Source organism: Alexandromys fortis, unplaced genomic scaffold (genome assembly GCF_014885135.2).
Source record: "Alexandromys fortis isolate MF-2015 unplaced genomic scaffold, M_Fortis_MF-2015_v1.1 scaffold_3, whole genome shotgun sequence".
Taxonomy (NCBI): Eukaryota; Metazoa; Chordata; class Mammalia; order Rodentia; family Cricetidae; genus Alexandromys; species Alexandromys fortis.
In genome coordinates, this window is record NW_026067909.1 from 28,217,698 (window position 1) to 28,229,742 (window position 12,045).

Sequence of the window (12,045 nt, forward strand, 5' to 3'; positions counted from 1 at the left end):
AAGTGTAAGGGTTCAATGTCAATGTTCTTTAAGAAAAGAGCTCTGTTAATTAAACAGGCATCCTCATTAACCATTTGTTGGTATATTCCATGAAAAAAAAAAGCGCCAAAGAGTGAACTAATACCACAGAGTAGGTATTTACCAAGATCCTATGCAACCTGCTAGAATTCAGTCAATTCCAGGATACAAGGCCTACAGCATCACCACAGTGCCAGAGGTGAGCAAGTCTAGGCAATGAGATGCATAGCTGACAGGAGGGTCTGTTGTGGCTTCTGCTGAGGCAGCTTTATGGTAGCCATTCTGGTCTCATTTCAATCCATGCAAAGGACACACACCATCCATGAAAGTAAGGTACGTCCTTCATGGTATGATAAAATCCAACAACAAGAATGCTTACGACACACCATCAAAAAACTGCCAATCACAAAGACCATTTAAAGGAAAGCAAAAATACATTGTGTATATTCCAGAGGTGTCCACTGCTATCTGAGTGCCAATCCCCAGGGTCATTCAACTTGGCTGCAGCATCTCAATCAGGTCGAGAAAATTATCTCACATTGATGTTTGGGGCTATTTAATTACCATTCTCCCCATTGGCGAAACTGTGCACTGCAGAACCCTGAGCACAACAGGGAGCCAGCCACACTTCAGGTCACAGGTGAGCCTTCCTTTTTTGGCTTTTCTCTTCTGGAAGCCAGTGGCAGCAACTGCTCATCCTGGCCTCTGGGCTTGTCTCACTCTGCCTGCCACGTTTCTGCACAGGCCACCCAACAGCACCATCTCCTCTTCCTGGCACATCCCTTCTCAGGTAGGCGGGTTAGTCTTCCTTTATGTCCAGAGGTGTACGTGGCCTTTTGCTACACAAAAGCCTATCTTTGTTATCTCCATTGAGGGACGCCTTAAGGGAGAATCCTGTGTTACAATGCTGTTTCCAGAACCTAGTTTGATGCCCAGCAACACATAACAGCCACTTTGGAAATATGTTGGCTGGTGAAGGTTTTAGGCTGCATGTTGGCCACCGTTCTAGATTGTCCCATCATTCTGCCCAATAGATCTTCATATGACAATTTGGTTGAGCTCTTGCTTAGAAACCTGTAAGTAATCTCACTGACTTGTACAGCTTGAAGTGCAACTCCGTGATGGCATATCCAGAACTAAATGCAGCCTGTGACCTGTACTGCACACCAGACTGTGCTTAATTTTTTTTTTTTCGAGATAGAGTTTCTCTATAGCTTTGGTGCCTGTCCTGGAATGAACTTGCTCTATAGACCAGGCTGGCCTCAAACTCCCAGAGATCAGTCTGCCTCTGCCTCCCAAGTGCTGGGATTAAAGGCGTGTGCCACCACCATCTGGCCTGGCACAGTTCTTAAGAACACACTTTGCACTCACTCACGTTCACTCTGTCTGGTTACATCCCATTGTCCTTCGAGGCCCAATCCAGTGGTCTCCTCCCGGGCCCCACCCCGATTTCTGCCCTGCCGCTGTCAGCTGCATGTGTCTGGGTTCAAGACACACTGTCACTAAGGCATCTAATGTTTTAGCGCTTTTTCCTTCTGTAAACAAATCGTGACTTTTTATCATCCTTGCTTGTTACCAAGGAACAGCATCCTTCCTCGGCTCTACCCTGGAGCTAGGATCCCTTGGAGGGTAGAAATGAGGCACAGCCACTTTTCTATAATCCACCACAGGGTAGGAAACAAAGACTTGTTACATATGTGACCATTTTGGTCAACCCCCAGAGTGGGATTAACTGGCAGGAGGATAATTAAAGCAGGCAATCAAAATGTGGTTTCCAGAAAAGTGGGATTAGAACAAAACACGATGAGCTGACCCTGATGGGTACTACTGTCCTACAACACGGCTGCTGAACATCTAGTGTCACTGGGCCCACATGCCAGGCTACTCCAGTACTCTGAAAGGTGTAGGGGCTCCATAAGCCTCACAGATAAGAGTGCATGCTGGCAGGTTCTCCTCCAGGGTATGTGGTCACGGTGATCTTGTACAAGCTTGAAGCTGTTAGTTCAGAACACTTGCCAGAGAATAGAGAGGATCTGATAGACGCCTATGTAGCAGAAGCCTAAAGGCCTCAACATCCAGCAACACTGCTTGCTTGCTGCTCTGCATTAACAGGGTCTGTACAGCTGGCAGGACCATGTTTCCTTTGATGAGAGTCACAGGAAGAAAAGATTTCCTGAACCCGGCAAAAATCTTCAATAGGCAGGTGTTGGGCTTTGTTTTATACACTAAAGCAAGGAGCCAAAGAAGTCAGCATGGGATTCACACATGACGTTTGTGTCCTAAAACTGGCAATGGGCTTGGGGACCAGCCTTAGGCCAGGTCATACAGATGTCCTTGTGCGCATGGACATGGCAGCAGACCCCATGCTGCCCTCTGCCCAGCGCTGTGTATAGCGCATGCCTGAATAAATAATTCCCTTCTTCAACTGAACACCACAGCCACCACTCCTTTGTCTGGTCGTGTCCTAGGAGGTACAGTCTTAGACCAGACAGGCAGGTTCTCCTGCCTGCCCACAATAGCACACAACCCACCAGGAGAAACGGGATGCAGCAAGCATCTGAGCACAGTCCTCGGGTTAAGCCGGCCCCACGGCCAGATGGTAAGTAGGGATCTTTTTCCTTATAGCTACCCACCTGTGGGAACCAGGAAAGACCCACCTTCAGATGAGACAGCCTTCCTGACACCTGGACTTGGGCCTGTGAGACAACGAGCTAGGAAACCAAGGGGCTGAACCCTGATTTCTGACAGAAACAACCCCAAACATAAACTGGGTATGTTTGAAGCAGCCACATTTGTAGGATTTGTCACATGTTATAGAAAATGAATACAAATGGTTTTCATTAAAAGGACAGAATTTCAATTTTAAGGAATTTTTAGAAATTTCTCTAAATTCTCCAACTAGATGCATAAGTGGAAGCTGTTTACCCCCATTAGTCATTCAGATGTTACAAATTTCACCTAAAAATCTATCAAAATGAGTTATGAAACAAACTTAGGCCCTTTGTTCTATAAAAGAGGATTTAAAACTTATTCCTTTAATATTAAGGATATCCATTAGTCCTTTATCCCATTTTAAAGATGTGTGTAATAAACAACCATCCCAAGGCACAAAGGAAAAGCACAGAAAGGATATTCTCTGAACGGGAGGATCTGGGCTTGGACGTGGTCTTCGCAGACCTGGCGCAGCTGCTTGTAGAGTGTCGGGGAGACTTTGTGAGAACAAAGGTTTTCAACAGCCTACAACAGAGGGAGAGAGTGATCGGTCAAATGTCACTGAGTACTTCAGTGACCTACAAGCAAGCCCAGAACTATGGGTCTTCCCGCACTTGTGCGAGCATCATGGCAATGGCCACCACTAAGGGGCTCGGACTGAAGCTGTGCTACACTTGTTATCCCCAGCACTTGGGAGGCCCGGCACCTCAAGTATCCAGCTCTGCCCAGTTCAGTGCTTCTCTATCAGGCCGCACAGCAGGACCAGGATTCTGAAGCAGGTTTGGAGCTTATGGCCATTTTCTGATTCTCCAGGCTGAGGTAGGACACACATTTATTTATCCTGCTCAGAATTCCTGCTCATGCATGGCAGGGACTCCACCTACCATGAGTAGAGGGTGTGGCATTTAAAAGAGCCACTCCAGAGAAGTAAGATTTAGTCTAACAATCAAAGGTGGGATGTGGTGGATTTTGGATTTAGCTTGTACCAGTTCACAGTTGTTACTCATATCAATCCATTCCTATAAAAATACTGCTCATATAGCCCCAAGGGTCACTCCTCACAGCGGACTACTTCTGTCCCAGACTAACAGACTGTGGCTGGGTCAGAGCACCGGATGCCGATAAGTGTGGGCTGCGGTGTCCAGTGCTGTCTGTCCACTTGCTCTCAAGCATCACCTGCATGTGCTTATGCTACTGAAACAATGAACAATGTTTCCTATGGCCCTGTCTAGTCCCCTCAGGTGAAGAACGAAATGAGGGACAGCAGGCAGCTGTAGGCTTCCTAAATTCAAATTCATGCAGAGGTTCTTGGGCTGGAGCTGAAGTCACAGGAAATCATGGACCATGTCACTAACTCACTGACAAAAAGGACGCAAGGGAAACAAGCCCAACTGCCTGGCAAGCCCTCAGGAAACTGCCACACACACCTAGTTACATCTGGGCCCAGCCATGACAAAGAGATATACCGATGTGGCAGGGTAGGGCCCCAGGATGACTCTGAACTCATAGCAGAAGACCAGCAAGGCATGCTGCCCAGACCCAGCAGCTCAGGACTGGTGACACTTTCTGGGGCAAGGATGGTCACGCCACAGGCTTGCTGTCTCCTACCTCCCCTCCTCACCCCATTCCACCTGGAACAGTGCTGGGATACTGGACCTCACTAGATGCCCACCTGAGTGACAATGTAGAATGAAATCAGGACTCAAATGCAGGCAACAGGAAACTCAGAAGCCTCTAAGGAGACATGCTCCTACCACAGTCCTCCAGATCTATTTAGCCGGGCAGTGGTGGCACACGCCTTTACTGCCATCACTTGGAGGCAAGGCGGGTGGAGTTCGAGTTGAGGCCAGCCTGGTCGACAAAAGCTAGTTCAAGGACAGGCTCCAAAGCTACAGAGAAACCTCGTGTCAGAAAACCAAAAAAAAGAAAAAAAAAAAAGAAAAAAAGAAAAAAGATTGAGGAAAGAGCTAAAGACACACAGCTACTGAACGCTGAGCAGGGCTGCTAGACGACGGCAGGTTCTGGTGGTCGGAGAGGGTAGATTCTCTGCTTCTGTATTGAATTTACTCTATACTAGTGCATGACTTCCTCAAAGTGGTAATAGAGCAATACTGATCTGTTGTAGGATATTTGATCACGCGGTGACGGCCTGAGACTGTGTTAATAAAGTTAACCTTGAATCGGGGGCTGAGCCAGTGAGTAGCTGACAAGAACCAGTCAGAAAGTATACAGAGGACCAGGATACGGACAGAGAGGCACGGGAAGAACAGACAGGGACTTGAGGATTCTTGGGCTTTTTGGATGTCCTTTTTACTCTCGGAATTGTGGAGAGAAGGGGTCAACTGGTCGCTCTTCTCCCATTTCTTTGTTCTACAAGGTTTATACCCCAATATCTGACTCCCGCGTCTTTATTGGTAATAGAATACCTCAGGTAAGAACAACACTGATCTGTCCACCATTTCCTGGGCTTTCCACACTAGTTTAAGCCAATCCTATCACTTACTTCTACACAAAATTATGCTGCTTCCTCCTTCACTAACAGCCCTGTTGTGTGACCTGGACTCTCCCTGGAACCTAGGTCACTCTGAGGAATTTGTTCTCAAGTTGTGCTCAACACTGGGCCTTCCTCTAATGGCTCCTGGAAATAATGTTGTGCACTAGGATGACCAAAGAACAAAACTCCAGTACAAAAGTCACAGATGAACGTTCTTCTGAGTGGTTCAGACTCAGGTCTTCAGAAGCAAAGCAGAGATCTGCATCCTTAAAATAGCCCTACCCAGAGGAGGAAGACAGAGGGTGGGAAGCCCGGAGATTTCCTCATCATGAACTGACAGACGGAATCCAAGGAGAAAACCTGAGCAAACAAGTTGCTGGGCATAGAGCATAACCAATGGGTTTCTGTGTCTACACTGGACTTTAAAAGTAAACATTTCCAGACTCTGGTAAAAACTGATGCTCGCATTGCAGCTAAGATTCTGAGGCAGAGCATGAAGCACAGCTGAAACAAACACAGAGGAGCAGGTGAGCAGTCGCTGGCTCAAGGCCCAAGTTGTCCCTTGGCTCTGCTTCAGTAGCACTTCTCTACAGAGGCCCAAGGATGGGATGGAGTGGCTTGGAATGTGTGAGGTCTCACCCTCACATCACTGCATGTGGCATGGAAAAGTCCTTACACTGCTAGGACAGCTAAAACTGGACAGTGCAGTGTCTAGGCAACAGGACAGTAGCTTCAGTAGCAAGATACATTTTATCAAACAAAACTTCTGAGTATTTAGGTACTTGGTGTAGTTCTTACTCCTGGTCAACCCCCCCTCCCCCCAAAAAAAACCAGACAAAACACAAAGCATGTTGGTGTCTTGAGCACCAAAACCCAGACAAAGCACAGCAAGCATACTGAGGCCTTTGACAGTGACTAGAGGTTGGTGATCCAGCTTCCCACCCAGTTTCCAGGCTGCAAGCCTGAGTCAGGAGATGAGGGCCTGCAGGGGAGGTAAAGTCTCCCAATATGCAACAAAGGGGAGGAAACTACAAATGTCAAGAAAAGAACCATCTAGAAGGGTGGAGGAAACAGTGCCAGAGTTCACACGGGGCCTAGAACAACTGGAAGCCACAGTCAGGGTCCTAGGAAGCTCTGCTTCAGTGTTGGGGTCTTGGATACAGCATTGCTCTGGTCTGGCCTAACTGATCCTAAAAGCAAGACTTAAAAAGGCCAGATGGTCTCCAAATACTTTAACAATAAAGTATATAAAAATATCTGGCATATCAGAATTTATAATGTTGAACATCCAGTCAAAGATTATCAGATTCTCCTTAATGGGATCAACCAGAACCAAAACACAGAGCTTGAAGGTCAGGAAGAAACAGTCATCTAAGAGAGTCTATGTGTCCAAAGATGAAGCATAGCATCAAAAAGCCTTCAGAATAACCCCAACTGCGCCCGTAGGAAGAAGACAAAGTGTGTGGGAAACTCACACCAGTGGCAGCAATAGTAGTGGAGGCATGACTGGGTTAGACTCTGAAGACAAGAGGGCTGGTAGTCTCAGGGGGACTTGGAACAATCACTGTGCACTTAAAATCTTTCCATGAAGAAAACCGAGATGGAGATGGCTCAGCAGTTAGAAGTTGACCTTTCAGAGGACCCAGGTTTGACATCCAGCACCCACGTGGCAATTCACAACTGTCTGTAGCCTCAGTTCTAGATGTGACACCTTCTGTCCTGTGGGCACTAGGTTTGGAATGTGGTACCCAGACATGCATGCAGGAAAAACATCCACACACATAAAGTGGTAACAATGATGGCGATGCTAATGAGAACAGAGTGGCTCCATGAGGGAATGCTGCAAACATCTAAGGAAAGAAATGCCACCAACTGTATATAAGGGAGACTCATTTCAAACCCAAAAAGCCACCGTTACTTTGACACGCAAACTGATCAAAGTTGTAGTAGGAAAATTATCCAGTAAGACAAGTTTACAAGACATTAACAACTCAACCCAGCACATAAAAAGACCACAGAACTAGGCACAGTGGCAGACACTTTAATTCCAGCAGCACTCAGGAGGCAGAGGCAGGAGGATCCTCTGGGAGTTTGAGGCTAGCCTAGCCTACATAGTGAGTAGCCAGTCAAGGCTACACAGTGAGACTATGTCTCAAACAAACAAAAACCCATTTCAGCCAAGTAAGATATAGCCCAAACATACAAGACTGTCTTTATATTCAAAAAAAAGGGGGGGGGATAATGACCATAACTGACAAACTAAGAGACAAAACCCACATGATCCCTCAATAGATGCAGAAACATACTTTCATCAACCCAGGAGCAGAAAGGACCCACCTACGTGGTAGCACTACACTCAACAGCAGTAAAATAAACGTTCCTGAGACCCAGAGCAAGACAAGTGCCCTGCTTTCTTACTTCTAACCACTGTCCTAGAGGCTCTTGCCAGTAAAGCAAGACAAAGCAAAGAAATAATAGGCACAAAATTTAGAAAAGAAAAAGCTTTCTAGTTACATATGATCATCTGGGCAGAAGACCAAATGGGAATCTACGAAAAAGCTAGAAACAAACAAGGTTGTCAAGTTAGAAAGACAACTTCAATATATAAAAATCAACAGTGTTCCTCTATAACAGTGAAAATCACAAATCAGAACTTAAGGTTAAAAAAACCATAAAAAGTTTGTAACATCTGTATAACCGAAACAAGAAACATTGCTGAGAAATATTTAAAAAGCCCCACCCAACAGAGTGTTCTCTATCATTAAGGCTGAGTCGGTTCTCTCTAACCAATCTAATAGAGTCACCAGAATCCCAATCAAAACCTTAGCTGGCCTCTTGGAAGAAGCCAGAAAACAGATTCTAAGATTCCTAAAGACAGAGGACCAAGAACAGCTGAAACAACTGTGGGAACGCAAGGCGGAGCCAGCCCCTTCAGATTTAACACCTCGTTACACCCACTCCTAGATGGACAGCTGGTCTTGTCTTTGAGAAAGTCAGTCGGGCAACAACGTGCCCAGCACCTGGACATTTATAGGGACAACACTGAATGTAGATTTATATCTTACAATACACACAAAAGTCCACAAGCTATAGATCACAGATCTAAATGCAAATTTTTTAACTCTAAATGTCTACTAGGGAAATATAAGATCTTAGATTAGGACAAAGATCTGTTTTTTTGAGACAGGGTCTCATGTAGCTTGCCTAGAGCTGGCTAGTAGAAGAGGCTGACCTTGAATTCCTGAATCACTTCTGCCAAGGGGGGGGGGGCAAGAGTGTGCTACTATTCCCAGCTATGGCAAAATTTTATTTTCTTATTTTTTTAGGCAGATACTAAAATCTCAACCTAAAAGAACAGCTGAAACACTAGACTTCACAATTTAAATCACTGTTCTTAAAAGGACATATATCTAAAAGTTAAGGGGTAAATTATGAACTAGAAGAAAATATATGCAACTTGTATCTGGAAGAAACCATACTAAATCCACACTCAGTAACAGGAAAATAATCTAAAAAAAAAAAATGAAGCTGGACATACTGGCTTATGTCTGTTAACAAAAGAATTTGGGAGGTTGAAGCAGAAAAGTTATAAATTTGAAGCCAGAGTAGGCTACATAGTGAGATAAAAAGGGAGGGAGAGGAGAGGAGGCAGTCAAGCAGACAAAAGGTTTGAATAGTTAGCTTCAAAAAAGGGTACAAAATATAACAATAAATATATGAAAAGATGCCTAATATCAGTAGAACTGTAAATTAAACCACAGGTAAAGCCGACAGCACCAAATGCTGGTGAGAATGTGGAGCAAACAGGACTTCATACTACTGGCAGGGTGCACAACAGTACAGCCACTTTGAAAAGCAGCCAGTTTCTTAAGAAATGAAACACACATCTTCTTAAGATCTCTGAGATAGTTTCCTGAGAGGAATGAGAACTCATGCCCACAGCGGCTTTACTGGCAATGTTTCCCACTGGGCACCCAAAGGTCCTTTACCTGATGAATACACCAATTGTACTATATCCACACTAATCAGGAATAAAAACAACAAGCACTTGGGGGATGTACAGTGGGGGTCTGAGAGAGGAGAACTGGGGGTTGGTGAAGGGAGGAAGGGGAACAGGGAAAGTGATGTAGTTCTATTCAAGTAATAACACATTTAAAAAATTTAAAAAAACAAAACACCAAACTGTTAGCACCACATGTAAACTGCAAACTGGTATTCTAAGTAAGAGCCAGACAGCAAAGTAAGAAGACAAACACATGATTCCTTTAGATTGAAATGGCAGAGAAATGACTGTGGGGGTGGGGTGGGGGGTGCAAAGGGCTGCAGTTCTCTGTGGGAGATGGAAACAGTCTATATGAGTTGGGCAGCAAAACAACTGCATATTAGGCCATTAAAATCTACTAGCACAACAAGTATGTAAGTGTAAGTCTGTAACCCACAGGAGGAATACCTTGAGTTTGGGACAGCCTGCGCTTTACAAAATAAAACCAGTCAATTTCCCCTCCACCTAAAAAAACCTACTGGAGTACAAGTTATATATAAATTATACTTCAAGAAAGCTTATTTAAAAAATTTATCAGGGGCATGGTGGTACATTCAACCAAGTGGGAAGCCGAGGCAGGAGGATTGCTGTAAGTTACAGACAAGGCATGAATACAAAGCGAGTAACTAAGTCAGCTAGCACCATGTAGAAAGACTCTCAAAAACAAAGGGGGTTGGGAAGAGGCCTGGAGAGATGACTCAGTAGTCAGAGTACGTGAGGGCCTGCGGCTGGTTCCTAGCACCTACGTCAAGAGGCTCACAATCACCTAAACTTCCGGCCTCCAGTCCCTCAACCCCCATTCATACACACAGACACATGCTTAAAAACAAAATCTTAAAACCCTTTCCCTCAATAAACATCAACTCACAAACCCAAGACAAGGAACAGCCACATGCATCAATCTATCACTACAGGCCGGTTGTCCTGCATTCAAAATGCTTGGGACCAGCAGTGCTTTGGATTAGATTTTTTTTCTTCTCATTTGATAATTGAATATGCATAATGATGTAGTTGGGAAATGGGACTCAAGTCTAAACATAAAATTAACTCATATCTCATATAACTTGAACACAATTTGAAGGACTATTTTAATTTTTTTTTATTGTGTGTATGCATGATGCATATGTGTGGGTGCTTGTGCCACGGCAGCCATGGCAAGTCTGGCAGCCAGAGGCCATCTCCAGTTTTCTCCCATCTGTTTGAGGGTTCTGAGGTTCGAACACTGGCTGCCAAGCTTGTTCCGCAAGAGCTTCACCCACTGCATCATCTCATCGGCCCCAGCTTGAAGCAATTTTATACAAAAGTTTTAGCATATATTGTATTCTGTCTGAGACCAATCAGACGGGGTTAGCTGGGGATCTTTTACCACATGTGAGCTATGTTTTGGATTGGGAGTGCTCGAAATGTAATAGTTTTTTTTTTCAGTACTATTCCTTTTTGTACTTTATGTAACTTTAAATACATTCACTTTGTAGCCTGGATAAAACGAACCGGCAAGTTCATGACTCTAGTGTAGTTAATTATATGCTTTATGGTTACCTATAGCAGACTATTTAGCGAGAATTATTGTATAAAACCATGATAGGAAAGTCTGCTTGAAACAGCAAATGTACTTCTGACGTTTCTTTTCCTGCTGTAGCCACTGCCCCTCTCTCAATTAAAAATACCGGACTTTCTGCAAACCTTATTTGCAACAATTAAACCACAAAACAGTGTGTGTGTAGGGGGCCACACAGGGACCTTACTAGCAAGTGGAGCCGTACTGAGTTTTATGTGCAACAATCTGTCATTCTGATAACACTCAAGACTGCCGGAGCCCTGTGGCTCTGGGCCCCCGACACCTCCTTTCTTCTGGTGATGGGAAAACTTACACCTCCTAAGCAGCCTGATGTAAGCCTCAACACACAGCACTAATCCTGCTGACCGAGGGCTCCGCGGCTTGTCCCCCTCACCCCCAGGGGGAAGGCTCGGGCCGCAGCTCCCCCCCCCCCCCCCCCCGCTCCCGGCAGACAGGCAGGCCTCCCTAGCGTCGGCGACCGTGGCTGCGGGAGGAGGAAAACAGCCTGGTGCTCGCAGGCCCTCGCCGCCGCTCACCTGGTACAGCTCCTCCAGGTTGTACCTGATGGATGTGCTGCTCTGGATGGCCTTGACCGCTTCGTGAAGCTTCCGCCACGTGTCCTGAGTGTAGTTGTCAGGCAGCCGCGGCCTGTCTGTGGGGAAAGAGGGTCAACGGCCGCGCGGGGACAAGACAGGCCGGGGCACCGAGGCAGGGCCCCGCAGGGCCAGCCAGGAGGTGCGGGATCAGGGCCAGCTGGGACGCGGGGACGTGGCGGAGCAGGAGGTGCAGGGACAAGCCAGGCTGGAGCGCCGGAACAGGACAGTGCGGGAACAAGGCGGGCCGGGGCGCGGGGACAGGGCCGGCTGGGCAGCCCCAGGAGGCCCTGTCCGAGCGCGCGACCTGCCGGCCGCCCCGTTCGCTCCTCACCGGAGCGCACCCACCTCGGAAGTTCTTGATGACCAGCTTCCTGGAGCCGCCCGCGCCCCCCGGCTTGGCAGGGCCACCGGCCAACGCCGCGGGCTTGGTGAGGCCGTTGGTGCGGCCCATGAGACCCGAGACGCTGCCCTTCCGCGGGCCCTCGTCCGCCATGGCTGGGCCGGACGCCGCCCCGCCCCGCGCCGCCTGGCTCCTCCTCCTGCCCTGCGCCCCGGCCGTGCGCGCCCGGCTCCTCCTCCTCCTGTCGGGCTCCGCCCGTGAGCGCTCAGCTCCTCCTCCTCCTAC

At 46.9% G+C, this 12,045-nt stretch overlaps 1 protein-coding gene across 1 annotated transcript in view; it reads right to left on the reverse strand.

Moving 5' to 3' along the window:
- Nucleotides 1-11,953, reverse strand: part of Cul4a (cullin 4A) — a 38,485-nt gene extending 26,532 nt beyond the window's left edge. Inside the window, exons 1-3 of the mRNA XM_050137466.1 lie at nucleotides 11,766-11,953; nucleotides 11,361-11,476; nucleotides 3,151-3,255 (exon numbers count right to left, since the gene is read on the reverse strand). Coding sequence (XP_049993423.1) covers nucleotides 3,151-3,255; nucleotides 11,361-11,476; nucleotides 11,766-11,913 — 369 coding nt within the window. The 5' untranslated portion in view covers nucleotides 11,914-11,953. The remainder of the gene's footprint in view (nucleotides 1-3,150; nucleotides 3,256-11,360; nucleotides 11,477-11,765) is intronic.
- Nucleotides 11,954-12,045: the final 92 nt, after the last annotated feature.